At 43.4% G+C, this 17,467-nt stretch overlaps 1 protein-coding gene across 2 annotated transcripts in view; it reads right to left on the reverse strand.

Annotated features, from left to right (window-relative positions):
• Window positions 1–1,770: 1,770 nt before the first annotated feature.
• The window catches only part of psmd14 (proteasome 26S subunit, non-ATPase 14), a 144,310-nt gene continuing 128,613 nt past the window's right edge, over window positions 1,771–17,467 (reverse strand). For both annotated transcript variants that reach the window (XM_070875540.1, XM_070875541.1), the window contains 3 exons: window positions 15,275–15,400; window positions 15,045–15,107; window positions 1,771–2,206 (listed from right to left, as the gene is read on the reverse strand). In XM_070875540.1, coding sequence (XP_070731641.1) covers window positions 2,108–2,206; window positions 15,045–15,107; window positions 15,275–15,400 — 288 coding nt within the window. In that variant the 3' untranslated portion in view covers window positions 1,771–2,107. The remainder of the gene's footprint in view (window positions 2,207–15,044; window positions 15,108–15,274; window positions 15,401–17,467) is intronic.

Genomic DNA, 17,467 nt, shown 5'->3' on the forward strand with positions numbered 1-17,467 from the left:
TCATGTCAGGAGTGAGTTTAAAAGTAACTTTGTTCAGGCCCACTATATCCCAGGGACCCACCACACGTTGTCACAAACTTCACTGGTTCTCCCTCACCATTTAAAAATAAGTGAAGTATACCGTACTCGAGTAAATCACCAAACACCTAGGAATAATTCAACGTGATTTCTTGTCAATTGTTTTGCTTTGAACTTTTAAAATGTTTACATTATACAAATGCATACATTGCAACTTAAACTCGAGTGATTAGCACACATACGAGTAAGGGAAGAACAAATGGGTTTAAGTGAATGAGAATTTCTACAAGTAGGATTTGCTGCCATGTGTCTCTTGGCTCATGGTTCAAGTTAAATTTTTGTATTACACAATTATCTCCCTCGCATATTACACCATGTCTTTAGGGCTTTTGTTTTATATCAAAGCATATACAATCATTACGAATAACTATATAGACGCAATACAAACGATTGGAAGATTTTGTTTACCGAAGGTGTACAGCCTTTTGTTTAAGATCAGAAATTTCACCATAAATCTAGACTACATATGGTCGATTGATTTTTCAACACTATAATACTCCATGAAGATTTGTATTATTGAGGTTTCCATCCTATGTTCAGAACACGATTGCTGCTGAGCTCCCTATCAGTAAAAAAAATTCCACCAGCAGGCGAGTTGAATACTGAATACTCTTTTTTTTGATAACTGAAAAACTTTAAAGTGGCAAACCCGACGACGTCCTCATCCAAAAATTGCAGGCTCTATCTTAGGATGTTATTACAAGATTTTTGAAAACAATTCTTCAAACAGTGGAGTCAAAAGTCAATTTTCTTGTTAGTAGTTTCAGAAACAAGAGCCATATAGATTTTCAATGTTGAAAGCACCAGCGAGTCACCCGGAACTGTCACGAATGGGATCATTATGCAATACGCAAAATTGCATCCTCACTGAAGTTGTGTCATTTTAACTCCGACTTGTGGCTTGTACTCCAGTAAAAAAAATCCTTTGACATTATGGCAAATGTGGCGATATCTAGCGCACTATATTATAAATCGTTGTCTACATCCTTTTTGGAGTTGAATTTCAATTACAGATCGCTATATTTGTTCCTTGTTCCAGGACGAAATAGTAAGGTTTATATCGGAATAGTTAAGTATTTAGATCATACAGGAATGCAACCCATCCAAGTGTGTGAGACTTGTAACTCAAAGACAAATTTAAAAGAGTGTTTCTCTAGATTTTTTTCCTGAAAATATAAATCCACCAACCTGTTACAAATAAGTGGTAATCAATTTTAAAATATTATCTGTAATGACTTTGAAGTATAGTAGTTCAAAACTGCCAATCACTGGAAGTTATGGCTAGATTGTATCAAGGTTAATCATAACAGATAACATTTTCAAAAAAAAATCTTGTGCGCCTCTTATTCATGAATTAGTGGGTTAATGTACCTTAATGTTCTCTGTGCCAAGCAGTTGGTTGAGAAATGTCATTCTTCACAGACGAGATTCTAGTTTGACCTTAGCATCTGCCATATTCACAGCTACGACCCTAGAGGTGTTAGACATGTGCTACCTCTACAGCGCTGAACAGCTCTTAATAAACAAGGAAGGATCAGAGAAATGTATAACTGCTTGTGTGTCTAGTTGAGGTTTTGCGCTTTAATAACCCTGCAGCACATCATTTTGAAGTCTTCATAAATGACGGATTCCGTTTGGATAGCACAAATCTGATTTTCACGACATTGAAGAGTTACCATGCAAATACAAAGACAGATCTAACTTTTTATTTTATTAATAGTTTTGAAATCTACCAAAGGAAAATTACATTAATACCAAAATCAAAATTGGACACTGGTTTAAACTTTAAAACAAAGGAAAATTAAGACTGAAATAGATCTGAATCCATCTGTTCTTAACAACTGATTCAAAAGCAACAACAATGACAGGTACTGCACCATTGCTCAGAGCCCAGGCTGTAATGGTGTAGAATGTCTATGCTTTTAATAAGTCTTTAGCAGCCTCAGCATTACGTCATCAAATATAAACTACACAATTCAAAAAAGAAAATATAACAGAACACATTAATACTTTATAGTACTACAGTTCACTATTTAAATACAACTGTATCCAACATGGCTGCTAGGCACTGCACAATATTTGAAGTCATCACTACATCCACATGCTCTTCCAAATGGCGTTTTGGATCCTGTAAAACAATCCAGATACAAGCTATTAACAAATATGTAATTTTCCAAGCTAGACAATAATTTTGTGAAAATACATCTTATGTAGATTCTCACTTTTTTTTGGTAACATTCACATTCTTAGGTACTCTATAATGACAACTATAACAGGCCATTACAGTGTCTACTTTCCAGTAACATGTTAACCGTCTAGCGTTAAACAATGAAACAAAACAATTACAAAGTATAAAAATTAAGGCCCTTTAGCTTGAACATTCCAGATTAGAAAATTAAATAATTTCCGTATAATATTCATACTTCAAGACTACAGAATACAGCTCAGATAGTAGCCCAGAGGAGGGATTGAAATGATAGTCCCCAGAATGGGTTACAGTTTAGAATTCGCTGAAGGATGTCAGCTATTAATGATCAGGATAATTATTTTTCCCTCCTGCACAACAACTTGTTTATTTGGTACCTTACTTGTCGGCTGGTGTGATGAGCTATTCTGATCTAATGGTTTTTTTGTGGTAAAAAGAACCATTTTGTTGTGGTTTTTCTGTTCTGTTAGTATTGTCCACAATAAAGATCATGATAGATATAGTACAGTATCACCAAGTTATTTTATAGTGAGTTACAGGGATGGAGGGATATATATATACAAAACACCTGATCCAATTTTTAAAGGTATAGTCCTGAAATTGTGTCTTTATGTTGACTATGCAAGTTTTTCTTATTGCAACTTTCTACTTTTGCAAAAAATCATAGCGTCACTGATACATTGTCTACCGTTAGACATCCTCACTTTTGCTGTTCAATCATCTGAAAAATGTTACTTTTCACAAAATACGAAGGTAATATACAAATTTATGTAAATATTTTAAGAACGTATTATTTTACTGTAGATATCACAATTCAAGGCATTAAAAAATGCCCTCAAACTGGAAATTTAGTATTGCATGGAAATCTGCAATGCTCCTTCAAAGATCAACTGATTGACCTAAGCAATTATCATGACCAGTTGAGGAGGAGGTTAGTCCCAGCAGGAGTGACAGGAAACATATGTACTGACATCTTATTATTTTATTATATTTTGACTTTAATTAACTTAATTTCTACTGCTCAATACTAAGGACTGTTTAAACTTGTTTATTTAGTACCTTACCTGTGGGCTGGTGCGAGCTATTCTGATCTATTGTTTTTTTCCCTGTGGTAATTGGGCAATTGTGCAAGTTATCACAGTATAAATTTGAGTTTACTAGTGAGAGATTAGTGGATTGTGAAAGGGCATTTGAGTCTGGAATTTAGCCTCAATGGGAGTTCAGTCTTGAGGTATAGTTTTTCTAAACTTATGTTTGAGTGGTTGAAGTATGATATTTGAGTTGGTGTGTATGATTCTAATAAACTGTTGAGAAAAAAGTTTGGTTGAGGAGGTGGGAAGGAAACAGTTGAAACTTGTGTTATGTGGTGCCTGCAAGTTGCAGGAGTTGCTGGATGTTTCTGCTGTCCTGGATGACCACACGTGCAGAAAATTTCCTCGGCTGTTTGCACTCAAGCTCAAGGTTTCTGAGCTTCAGGAGCAGTTGACAACACTGACACAATGAAGGTTCAAGGGTTCCTGGAATGCACATTCCATGAGATGGTCACCACATAGTCAGAATAAGTTAGGCAGAAGGGAAGCGAGTGACCATCCATCAAGGTAGGAAGGTGAAACATTAAACTTGCAGGAATCCCGAAAGCTGAAAATTCAGCATTGAATACCTGTGACAATGACAACTTGGACGAGCACAACCTTAAAAAACACCAAAGAGCTAGTGCAAAAATCTTTTGGGGATGGAAAGTTAACAGCTGAAATTACATAGAGTTTACAGCAGAGAATTCAGCCCAAATGATCGATGCTGGTGTTTATGTTACACAAAAGTCTCCTCCCATTCTAATTACTTCTTTCTGCCTGCCCCCATATTCCTCCATTCCCTTATCAAGCCTCCCATTAAATACATCAATGTTATCTGCTTCAACCACTCCATGTGGCAGCAAGTTCCACATTCTCACCACCCTGTCTTGGGTGCCAGCCTTGGTTCAGTGGCTGCACTCCACCTCAGTCAGAAGCTTGTGGATTCATCCCACTCCAAAGATTTAAGCACATTCTCTTGGCTGACACTTCAGAGCAGTACTGAGGGAGTGCTGCTCTGTCAGAGGAGCAGTCTTTCCAACAAGACGCTAAACCAAGGCCCCATTTGCCCTCGGGTGGATGTAAAAGATCCCAGAACACCATTTGAACAAAGGCAGGGGAGTTCTCCCCAGTGTCCTGACCAATATTTATGCCTCAACTAACATCACTAAAAATCAGATTATCTGGTCTTTATCTCATTGCTGTTTGTGGGACGTTGCTATTTGAAAATTGGCTGCCACGTTTCCTACATTAATAACCTTGATTAGACTTCAAAAGTACTTCATTAGTTTTAAATCTCTTTGGGGCATCCTGAGATTGTGAAAGGTGCTATATAAATGCAAGTCTTTCTTTTTTCTTTTCCACATACATTCTCTCAAAATCCTTCATAATTTTAAATACCACTATCAGGTCTCCTCTTGGTCTTCTATTTTGCAGGGCAAAAAAGCCCCAGCCTACTCCAATCTTTGATAGTTGTATTCTCTCAAGTTTTGTTTGCCCAATCATAGAAAGGACACTAAAACCATAGACAGCATACAATGTAAATTCATCAGTATGAGAAACTATAGTTATGAGAAGAGAGTTGTGACACGGAATACTTTCACAGCAGGAGAGACGGTTAAGATGAAATTAGTACAGCTTTATTTTAAAATTATGAATGGTGTTGATGGGATGAATAGTGAAAGACTGTTTCCTCTGGTTGGCAAGTCAGTGATGAGGGGTAATCAATTGAAGAGCATGATAGAGGTTACGAGAAGTTTTCTTATGTGGGCATTTGTTAGAGCATGAAATGCGCCACACTGAGTGGCTGAGACAAAGACATTTGCGTCTATTGAGAAAACAGCAAACCAACTTTTGAAGCAGAGCTATTAGAGAGCTATTTGGATTGTTCTTGCAAAGAGCCGGCACAGATATGATGGGCTCAAGTCCTCCCTCTGTGATGAAAACATCCATGGTTTCCCAAGGGGTACCTGAGCAGTGGGCTTAAAGGACTAACGAAGTTCAAGGCTATCATTGCAATCATACTCCAAATTCCGGTTTACCTGTGACCAACGCGAAAGAAGATCTATATGAAGATTTATATACTTATTCATGGTACTTCCAAAACAACTGGAATTTCTGCTAGTATAAGTACAGGGGGCTTTTGCTAATGCACGGAGTAAGTAGCACGGAGTCCAGTTCGACAGAGTACTACTTCTACAGAGTCCTAAACTCAGAATCTGGTGAGTGAAGGAATTTGGTTCATTGAGGGGAGTAGTGCTGTTCTGGTACTTTTAAAAACAAGGAGCAGTCCAAGAGAGGGAGCGTGCGACAGCGAGACCTGAGAGCTGAGGTCAGAGGCATTAAGTAAAATTAATAGTTTAAACAAGATACAAATTAGATTCTAAAAGAGGAATAGAGATGTTTTAGATCATGAGTGGGCAGCTGAGACCTACTGCTTGCAATTCCTGCACTATGTGGGAACTTCAGGACACTTCATGTGTCTTGGAGGAGCACGTGTGTAGAAAGTGTTTCCGGTTGCTTGAGCTCGAGCTCAGGGTTTCAGAGCTTGAGGGGCAGCTCGAGTCACTGCGGGGCATCAGGGAGGCTGAGAGTTTCCTGGACTGTACGTTCCAGGAGGTGGCCACCCCATAGGCAGAAAGAGTTCAGGATAGTAAATGGGTGGCCATCCGGAAGAGTAGAAAGAGGCAGGAAGTGCAGGAGTCTTCGGGGTGTGTGTCACTTTCAAACCAGTACTCAGCATTGGAGACTGTTGGAAGTGACGACACCAATGGGCAATGGACTACACGTGGGTGGGGGGGTGTTGGAACAGCAAAGCGTAGAAATGCAGTCGTTAGAGGAAATTCCACAGTTAGGGGGACAAACAGGCATTTCTGTAACCGTCATCGTGAGTCCCGCACGGTGTATTGCCTCCCTGGTGCCAGGGTAAAGGACATCATGGAGAGGGTGCAGAATATTCTACAGGGGAAAAGGAGTGAGACAGAAGTTGTGGTACCAACGACAGAGAGGACAGGTATTGAGGTCCTACATTCAGATTTTCATGAGCTAGGGAGGAAGTTAAAAAGTAGGACCTTGAAGGTAGTAATCTTTGGATTACGCCCAGTGCCATGAGTCAGCAAGATTAGAAATAGGAAGATAGGGAGGATCAATGCGTGGCTAGAGGCCTGGTGCAGGAGGGAGGGCTTCAGATTCTTGACGCATTGGGACCAGTTTTGGGGCAGGAGGCACCTATTCAAAAGGGACAGGTTGCGCCTCAACAGGAATGGAACCAATGTCCTCGCGGGGAGATTCACTAGTGTGGTTGGGGAAGGTTTAAACTAAATTGGTTGGGGGTGGGCACCAGCATATAGAAGTAGAAAAGAGGAATAAGGTGCATAAAGGAGTGAGAGTGTTGGATATTACTAGAGAAAGCAGTAGTAACATATTAGATAGGAGCAGGCTAAAAAGGACTATAAGGAATACAAAGTCAGGTTTAGAATGCATGTATGTAAACGCACAAAGTGTGGTGAATAAGGTTGGTGAGCTGCAAGCACAATTAGCCACGTGGGAAGATGATGTAGTGGCAATAATGGAAACGTGGCTTAAAAATGGTGAGGACTGGGCACTTAATATTCACGGATACAGGGTGTTCAGAAAAGATAGGGATGGAAAAGGGGAGGTGGTGTGGCAGTTCTGATTAAGGAAGACATTGTAATGTTGGAAAGAGAGCATGTCTTTGAGGGGGTAAGGATAGAATCCATTTGATTAGAGTTGAAAAGAAAAACGGATATGATCACACTATTAGGGGTATTCTATAGGCCTCCAAATAGAGAGAGATAGAGGAGCAAATCTGCAGGGAAATCAGAGAGATGTGCAAGAACTATAGAGTGGTGATATTACGGGACTTTAATTACCCAATTAAGAAAAAAAAATGTTTTAAAGTTACACAGGTTGCTTGAAGGTTAAATAAATAGATTAAGAGTTGATTAAAAATGATAGAGAAAAAGATCTCCAAGTTGAGTAAAAATTTAAAAGTTTTCCCGAATTGTTTAAGAAGTTTAAAAGTTCATTAAAAGTTTAAGAATTGAGTTCCTTCGGCCGGTTCTGCACGAGCCCCGGAGTCCCTTCAGCCAGTTCGATGCCAGCCCCGGAGTCCCTTCTGGAATAACCTGGAAATACTTTTAAACTCTTAAACTTTTAAAACAACTTGGAAACATCTGAGGAAATTTTTAACCTTGGAAGAAACTTCCCAAAACATCCCTCGGGACCCCAGCGGGCAGCTGACCTTCCCAATGCCTGCCCCCAACCAAGCCTTGGGCCATCTACCATCAATGGTGCTACTTGGCGCCGAGCTTGCGGCCAACATCTCGTTGTAGGCAGTGCCTGGTCTCCAGTCGTCTTGGACCCCCTTTCCACTGGACCAAGACCTTGCTCAGCTAAGCCCGTGTGGTTGCCGGTGTGCAACGGCCACCCCACTTTAAAATAATTCACGCACAGGCATCTTCCACTTCGCTAATATGAAGTTCGGGACCTGAAACATCAGGTTCCTCATGGACAATTCCAACAGCAACAGGCCGGAACGCTGCACCGCCATAGTTGCCCGGGAACTTAGACGTTTTGACATTGACATCGCCGCCCTAAGCGAGAAACGGCGGGCAGGGGAAGACAACTCAAGGAACATGGTGGAGGTTACATCTTTTTCTGGAAAGGAAAACCAGAGGAAGAATGCCGCCTTCATGAAGTCAGCTTCGCCATTAAAAATGAACTGGTCGACCGCCTCAAAGACTCCCCCTGCGGGGTTAACGAATGCCTCATGACTCTTCGCCTTACCCTATCCCGGAACCAATGCGCCACAGTCATCAGTGCGTACGCCCCAACACTCGAATCAACGGATGAGGCTAAAGAGGGTTTTTATTCCAACCTCGAGACATCCCTATCCCGCATCCCCACGGGCGACAAATTGATCCTCCTAGCTGACTTTAATGCCAGGGTCGGCAAAGATATAGCCCTCTGACTGGCAGAGAGGGGGTAGGGAAAGCCAGCTCCAGCGGTACCCTACTCCTGACAATATGTCTAGAACACAAACTCCTCATCACTAACACCCTGTTCCGCCAGAGGGACAAATACAAGGCATCGTGGCAACACCCTCTCTCCAAACACTGGCACCTGCTCGACTATGTCATTATCCGAGCCAGGGATCGCAAGGATGTGCGCATCACCCGCGCCATGACAGGAGCTGACGACTGCTGGAGGGACCATCGCCTAATCCGATCCATCATCAATATAAACATAGCCCCAAAGCAGAGGGGCAGCAGAAGCAGTGCCGCAAAAAAGTTAATGCCGGGGCACTTAAAGACCCAGATAAGAGAGCCCTGCATAGCCAGCTAATCTGGCGTGCCTTGATGACCCTGAGATGCTGAATGCCCACAGCACTTGGTCTGCTCTCCAGGTTTCCATAACCATTGCCTGTGAAGAGATACTTGGTTACTCAACCAGAAAACATCAGGACTGGTTTGATGAAAATGATCAGGAGATCCAAGAACTAATAGATCGTAAGCGCAGAGCATTTCTGAGCCTCAAGCAACAACCCAACTCGGGAGCTGCAAAGCAACGTTACAGATGGCTCATGGCTGAGGTCCAACAAAAAACTCGGGACCTAAAAAACAGATGGTGGATGGAGAAAGCACAGGAGATACAACAACTGGCCGATAGCCATGATAGGTGAGGATTCTTCATTGCAGTCAAGGCCACCTATGGTCCAAGCTCCCAAGGCCCCACCCCACTCCTGGCCAAGAACGGGGCAACACTCATCAAGGACGCCGAGGCTGTCAGGGCCCGCTGGAAGGAGCACTTTGAAGATCTCCTCAATCGAGACTCTGCCTTTGACTCGAGAGTTCTCAACTCCATCCCGCAGCATGCGACCCGCCACCACCTCAGTGAAACCTCAATGCTGCACGAGGTAGACAAAGTCATAAAACAGCTCAAGAATAACAAGCCTACGGGAGCGGATGGAATTCCCGCTGAGGCGCTAAAGTATGGCGGAGAGGTGCTGTTGGCGCGGATACATGACCTCATCTCTCTCATTTGGAGGGAGGAGAGCATGCCAGGAGATCTCAGATGCAGTGATCGTGACCATGTTTAAAAAGGGGGACAAGTCCGACTGCGGCAACTACAGGGGAATCTCCCTGCTATCAGGCACTGGGAAGATTGTCACTAGAGTTCTCCTCAACCGTCTTCTCCCTATGGCCGAGGAGCTCCTCCCGGAATCACAGTGCAGATTTCGGCCCCTACGGGGCACAACAGACATGATTTTTATAGCGCGACAGCTGCAGGAAAAATGCAGGGAAAAACGCCAGCCCTTATACGTGGCCTTTTTCGATCTTACAAAAGGACGTTGACACTGTCAACCGTGAGGGCTTATGGAGCATCCTCCTCCATTTTGGATGCCCCCAGAAGTTTGTCAACATCCTTCGCCTGCTCCACGATGACATGCAGGCCGTAATCCTTACCAGCGGTTATATTACAGACTCAATCCACGTCCGGACCGGGGTCAAACAGGAATGCGTCATGGCTCCAACTTTCTTCTCAAACTTCCTCGCTGCCATGCTCCACCTCAATCAACAAGCTCCCCACCGGAGTGGAACTAAACTACAGAACCAGTGGGAAGCTGTTTAACCTACGCCGCCTCCAGGCCAGGTCCAAGATCACCCCAGCCTCTGTCGTTGAGCTGCAGTACGCGGACGACTCCTGCGCCTGCGCACATTCTGAGGCTGAACTCCAGGATATAGTCGACATGTTCACCGAGAGCATGGGCCTTACGCTTAACATCCGTAAGACAAAGGTCCTCCATCAGCCTGTCCTCGCCGCACAGCACTGCCCCCCAGTCATCAAGATTCACGGCGCAGCCCTTGACAACGTGGACCATTTCCCATACCTCGGGAGCCTTTTATCAACAAAGGCAGACATTGATGCGAAGATTCAACACCACCTCCTGTGCGCCAGTGCAGCCTTCGGCCGCCTGAGGAAAAGAGTGTTCGAAGACCAGGCTCTCAAATCTACCACCAAACTCATGGTCTACAGGGCTGTAGTTATACCTGCCCTCCTGTATGGCTCAGAGACATGGACCATGTACAGCAGACACCTCAAGTTGCTGGAGAAATATCACCAATGATGCCTCCGCAAGATCCTACAAATCCCCTGGGAGGACAGGCGCACCTACATCAGTGTCCTCGCCCAGGCTAACATCCCCAGCATTGAAGCACTGACTACACTCGATCAGCTTCGCTGGGCAGGTCACATAGTTCGCATGCCAGACACGAGGCTCCCTAAGCAATTGCTCTATGCAGAGCTCCTTCACGGCAAACGAGCCAAAGGTGGGCAGCGGAAACGTTACAAGGACACCCTCAAAGCCTCCCTGGTAAAGTGCGACATCACCACTGACACTTGGGAGTCCCTGGCCAAAGACTGCCCTAGGTGGAGAAAGTGCATCGGGGAGGGCGTTGAGCTCTTCAAATCTCAACGCCACAAGCGTGAAGAGGTCAGGCGCAGGCAGCGAAAGGAGCGTGCGGCATATCAGTCCCACTCCCCCCCGCTTCCCCCGACGAATGTCTTTCCCACCTGTGACAGAGTCTGTGGCTCTCGCATTGGATTGTTCAGCCACCAAAGGACTCACTTTAGGAGTGGGAGCAAGTCCTCCTCGATTCCAAGGGACTGCCTATGATGGATGAATTACCCTAATATCGATTGGGATAATGTTAAGAGTAAAGGGAAAGGAGGAAGGAATTTCTGAAATGTGTTCAGGAGAACTTCCTTGACCAGTCTGTTCTCGATCCAACTAGGAAAAAGGCATTGCTGGGGAATGAGATGGACCAAGTGCCTGTGGGAAAACACTTGGCTAAGAGTGATCATCATATAATATAGTTTAGATTAGTAATGGAGAAGAACAATGAACAATCTAAAGTGGAACTTCTAACTAGGAAGAGTGCTAACTTCAATGGAATGAGAGGGGATCTAGCCAGGGTAAAATAGAACCAGAGATGTGATGAAACAAAAAAGATGAATTCTTCAAGTGAGAACCAAGCCAAATACAGTAAGTTGAGAGGGGAAGTAAGGAGGAAAATAAGACTGGCAAAGAGAGAGTATGAGAACAGAATGGCAGTCAACATAAAAGGGAATCCAAAAATCTTCTACCGGCATGTAAATAGTAAGCGGGTAGTAAGAGGTGGGGTGGAGCCTAATAGGGACAAAGTAGGTGATATAGAAAATAGGAGCAGCTGTAGGCCATTTGGCCCTTCGAGCCTATTCCACCATTCAAGATGATCATGGCTGATCCTCTATCTCAACACCATATTCCCGCTTTTTCCCCATGTCCCTTGATGCCTTTTGTGCCTAGAAATCTATCTATCTCCTTCTTAAATATATTCAGTGACTTGGCCTCCACAGCCTTCTGTGGCAGAGAATTCCACAGGATCACTACCCTCTGAGTGAAAAAATTTCTCCTCATCTCGGTCCTAAATCCTGAGACTGTGACCCCTTGTTCTAGACTTCCCAGCCAAGGGAAACATCCTCCCCGCAAGCAGTCTGTCCAACCCCGGCAGAATTTTATACGTTTCAATGCGACCCTCTCTCATTCTTCTAAACTCTAATGAATACAGGCCTATTCGATCTCACAGGATAGTCTTGCTATCCCAGGAATATACGCTTAGAGGCGCAGGGCAAGGCTAAAATACTTAATGAGTACTTTGTATCGGTGTTTACTAAGGAAGAGGATACTGACAAAATATCAGTAGAAGCAGAGATGGTAGAGGTAATGGATGGGGTGAAAATTGATAGGCAGGATGTACTGGAAAGTGTGCGGACGTGGATTGAGAACTGGTTGGCAGACAGGAAGCAAAGAGTAAATGGGTACTTTTCAGAATGGCAGGCAGTGACTAGTGGGGTACCGCAAGGTTCTGTGCTGGGACCCCAGCTATTTATTAATGATTTAGACGAGGGGATTAAATGTAGTATCTCCAAATTTGCGGATGACACTAAGTTGGGTGGCAGTGTGAGCTGCGAGGAGGATGCTATGAGGCTGCAGAGTGACTTGGATAGGTTAGGTGAGTGGGCAAATGCATGGCAGATGAAGTATAATGTGGATAAATGTGAGGTTATCCACTTTGGTGGTAAAAAACAGAGAGACAGACTATTATCTGAATGGTGACAGATTAGGAAAAGGGGAGGTGCAACGAGACCTGGGTGTCATGGTACATCAGTCATTGAAGGTTGGCATGCAGGTACAGCAGGTGGTGAAGAAAGCAAATGGCACGTTGGCCTTCATAGCGAGGGCATTTGAGTACAGGGGCAGGGAGGTGTTACTACAGTTGTACAGGGCCTTGGTGAGGCCACACCTGGAGTATTGTGTACAGTTTGGTCTCCTAACCTGAGGAAGGACATTCTTGCTATTGAGGGAGTGCAGCGAAGGTTCACCAGACTGATTCCCGATGGCGGGACTGATATATCAAGAAAGACTGGATCAACTGGGCTTGTATTCATTGGAGTTCAGAAGAATGAGAGGGGATCTCATAGAAACGTTTAAAATTCTGATGGGTTTAGACAGGTTAGATCATAGATCATAGATCATAGAAAATAGGTGCAGGAGTAGGCCATTCGGCCCTTCGAGCCTGCACCACCATTCAATGAGTTCATGGCTGAACATGCAACTTCAGTACCCCATTCCTGCTTTCTTGCCATACCCCTTGTGTTCCCAATGTTGGGGAAGTCCAGAACCAGGGGTCACAGTCTAAGGCTAAGGAGTAAACCATTTAGGAACAAGATGAGGAGAAGCTTCTTCGCCCAGAGAGTGGTGAACCTGTGGAATTCTCTACCACAGAAAGTTGTTGAGGCCAATTCACTAAATATATTCAAAAAGTAGTTAGATGTAGTCCTTGCTACTAGGGGGATCAAGGGGTATAGCGAGAAAGCAGGAATGGGGTACTGAAGTTGCATGTTCAGCCATGAACTCATTGAATGACGGTACAGGCTCGAAGGTCCGAATGGCCTACTCCTGCACCTATTTTCTATGTTTCTATGAAAGGCTGGATATGCTTGGATAAGTCGCCTGGTCTGGATAGCTTGCATCCCAGGTTGCTAAGGGAAGTGGGGGTGGCGATAGTGGAAGGGTTTGCCATAATCTTCCCTAGATGTGGGGAAGGTGCCAGCGGATTAGAAAGTGCCAAATATGACACCCTTATTCAAAAAACAGTGTAAGGATAATCCTAGTAACTACAGGCCGGTCAGTTTAACATCAGTGGTGGGTAAGGTTGTAGAAACAATAACCAGGAAAAAAATTAGCAGTAACTTGGAGAGGTTAAAGTTAATTAAGGAGAGCCAACACAGATTTGTAAAAGGCAGATTGTATTTGACCAATCTGATTGCACTTTTTGATGAAATAACAGAGAAGGTTGATGAAGGGAATGCTATGGATGTTGTCTATATGGATTTTAAGAAAGCGTTTGACAAAGTACCACATAAAAGGCTGGTTAACAAAATTGAGGCTCATGGAATTGGAGGGTCAGTGTCAGTTTAGATAAGAAATTGGGGACAGAAAACAGTGAGTCGTGGTAAATGACTGCAGGATGTCGACAGTGGTGTTCCATAAGGGTCAGTGCCAGGACCACTGCTTTTTTTGATATAAATGACTTGGGATATTGGAATAGAGTAAAACTTCAAAATTTGCCGATGATACCAAATTTGGAGGTGTGGCAAACAGTGAGGATGATACCAATCGATTGTAACAGGACATAGATAGGCTGACAGAATGGACAGACAAGTGGCAGATGGAATTTAATACAGAGAAATGTGAGGTGATACATTTTGGCAGAAGGGATAGGGAGAGGCAATGTAGACTTAATGGCACAGCTCTAAAGAGTGTGCAGGGACAGCGGGACCTGGGGGTTCACGTTCCATATCTTTGAAGGTGCCAGGACATATTGAGAGAGTAGTTAGCAAAGCATATGGGATCTTGGGTTTCATAAAGTTATTGAGTACAAAAGCAGGGATGTTATGCTGAACCTTTATAAAGCTCTGGTTAGGCCACAACTAGAGTATTGTGTCCAGTTCTGGTCACCATACTTTCGGAAGGATGTGATGGTCCTTGAGAGGGTGCAGAGGAGATTTACCAGAATGGTTCCAGAAATGAGGGATTTTAGCTACAAGGTTAGGTTGGAGAAGCTGGAGTTGTCCTCCTTGGAGCAAAGGAGATTGAGGAGAGATTTGATAGAGGTGTACAAGATTATGACGGGTTTGGATAAGGTTGACAGAGAAAGGCTGTTCCCATTAGCTGATGGTACGAGGACTCGGGGACGCAGATTTAAGAGATACAGGGGGGGATGTGAGGAAAAACTTTTTTATGTAGCAAAATTTAATGACCTGGAACTCGTTGCCAACGAGGGTGGGGGAAGCGGGGACGATGAATGATTTTAAAAAGAAATTGGATAGGTATGTGAGGGAAATAAACTTGCAGGGCTACGGGGATACAGCAGGGGAACGGGACTGACTGGATTGCTCTGCAGAGAGCAGGCATGCACTCGATGAGTTGAATGGCCTCCTTCTGTGCCGTCTATGAATTCAGGATTGTGCACAAGCACAACTCATCCTGATTATCGATTCATTTTGAGTAAATTGATTATGGGAAAAGCATGCTCCAGGTTATTCAGACATTCCATACTCACTTGTTTTCCAACATTTTTAATTGCTAGTTGTTCAGGAGTCATTTTATCCTCCTCCTCTACCGCCTGTAAGGGAAATAAATAATGAAGTGTACAGTTTATTATCGTCTCACCAAAACATTTAACGCAATTTACTATAGGGTTTAAAAAAATAGAAGGGATAAAAAAAAATTGCAAGCAATAGCTTTACTGGTATAGAGCAGTTATAGTTCTCTAACATGATTGTTCTTTACCTTATTGTAGTTCTTGGCCAATTCCAGCATTTCTTTCACAACAGTTTCATTAAGTTTACAATGCTCACTGTAGTCCTGAAGTGTCAGACCTTCCATCCAACTTTTCTTGTGCAAGTTCAACAACATCTGCAGTAGAAAATAAAACCCAAGATAAATATCTATTTATTTAACAGCAGGAATAAGGATTTCAGCATTAATGGACTACATTTGAAAATCTAGCACAAACGACAACTAAAATTCTGTCCTGTGGCAGATTGATACTATGCCATCACATGATGGTACTCCCAACACGTCACACTGCCCTCCCCCAACCATCATAAGGTGAGTACCACCGGTCAGATTTGCCCCATTAATCCCAGTGACTAATGTCTGAGTGGTTGGTCAGCAAGAGTTTTTTCACAGTGCGTGTTAAGTTTGTGATGTTTGTATATTAAATTGATGCTAAATCCATGAAGATTGCATTTCTGAAGTGCATTCTACCTTAATTTCCCTAGCCAGGAACAAAATATGCCTAAGGAAGAATCTTAGCAATCCCCTGCATTCAACCACATTACTGCTCTACTGGACGCAGGCACAATAATAACAATCCCAGGTTGCCTTTCAGGTGATAATATTTACATTACTGTGACTCCATTTACTAAACTTCTTACTGTGTTTATTGTCAGTTAAACAAAAATTAAGAAAATCGTGCAGTCCTAGTATTGCTAGATAATTCAAAGATTACCTTAATTTCAAAAAGGCCACCTCCATATACCATGGGTCAAATCTCAGATAACCCACAGGCAAACATAGATCTGTCCCTTAGGATTTCATAACTGAACATAGCACAATCCTCTTTGTTCAGCGCATATAAACCCTTCTCCTTACTACAATGTACAAGAAAAGCAGGCATGTGCAGCAGAGGTTTTTAATAGAGTAATACATTCATTGAAACAAAAGTCTTCATTTAGTCTTCTACACATACAATGCCCCCAAGACTTTTCCATATGTATTACTCGTCTATTTATTAATAAAGGTGTTCAACTTTGACACAATTATGAGCTTTCACAATTGTCTCACCCTCCCACCATGGATTTGACTATATCTGCTAGCAGTATAGAATTGACTTATCTGACTTGCAACAGAATGGCCCACTGGTTGAAAGCATTTCAGCAATATTTGGATTTTGAGTTTTAGATGATCAACATGTTAAGCGAATGCCTCTTGAGCAGCATCATCCTTCAGATAAGAACACCAGCCACAAAGGAATGCATTTCAGGCCAGCTAGCATTGGTACTCTCTGTGAAACAGCCAACAGCAAGATTTTCTACTTCTACTTTCAGAATCTTTAAGAATCTTGATCGATGGTGAAAATTTTCCACAATGTCCAAGATATCACTGTGCCAGAAAACACTTGCACGGACCATTTAAAATGTTTTCATGTGCTTTGGTAAAAGTAATATTTCTAATCTCTTAAAAGACATTCTCACCCTAGCACAAAACATGTATATTAGCCAGTAGTTTACAACAGTTTCTAAAGTAATGAAACAATTCCTAAATGAATCAAGAAAGAGGGTGCACTGAGCCAGCTGTTGACATAAATCATTTCCCCCATACGACACAAAAAGTCAGGAGAAAAAGGCCTAGAAATCTCTATGGGTCCAGAGGCAAGCAGCGCTGAGAAATGCAGGGAGCATTTGAACTAGAATTTTGGCTTTTAGCGATTTTGCACGTTAGTGGGTGATAATCGCGGCGAAAACATTTTTTTTTAGCGCTGGGGTACCCTTACCGCCAGACCTCGAAAAATTCGGCAGTGAAGAGCGATAGCAATAGCGATAAATCCGGCGTTGCACAACAGAATTTGTGCGCTGGAGCCAAAATTTGCGATCGAAAACAAAAAATAAATTGGACCTTCTGCACATGCGCAAATTCCCCCCCCCCACCCCCCCCCCCACCCCCCCCACCCCCACCCCCCACCCCCCCCCATCCCCACCCCCCCCCACCCCGGTTTCCCCCCATTTTTTTCCTCTTCCCGCACTTCTGGTCAGCTGTCAGGGAGCGCCCGCGCATGCGCAGTACACCCAGGGCTGAATCAGCCAATTTTAGATTGCAGTCACGATGGAAGGAAATGGGAGCAGGCAGAGAATGAGGATGTTTAGTAATGAGGCCAACAAGGCCCTCGTCACTGCTGTGGAGAGGAGATGGGGGGGATTT

This window comes from Pristiophorus japonicus, chromosome 3, assembly GCF_044704955.1.
Source record: "Pristiophorus japonicus isolate sPriJap1 chromosome 3, sPriJap1.hap1, whole genome shotgun sequence".
Taxonomy (NCBI): Eukaryota; Metazoa; Chordata; class Chondrichthyes; family Pristiophoridae; genus Pristiophorus; species Pristiophorus japonicus.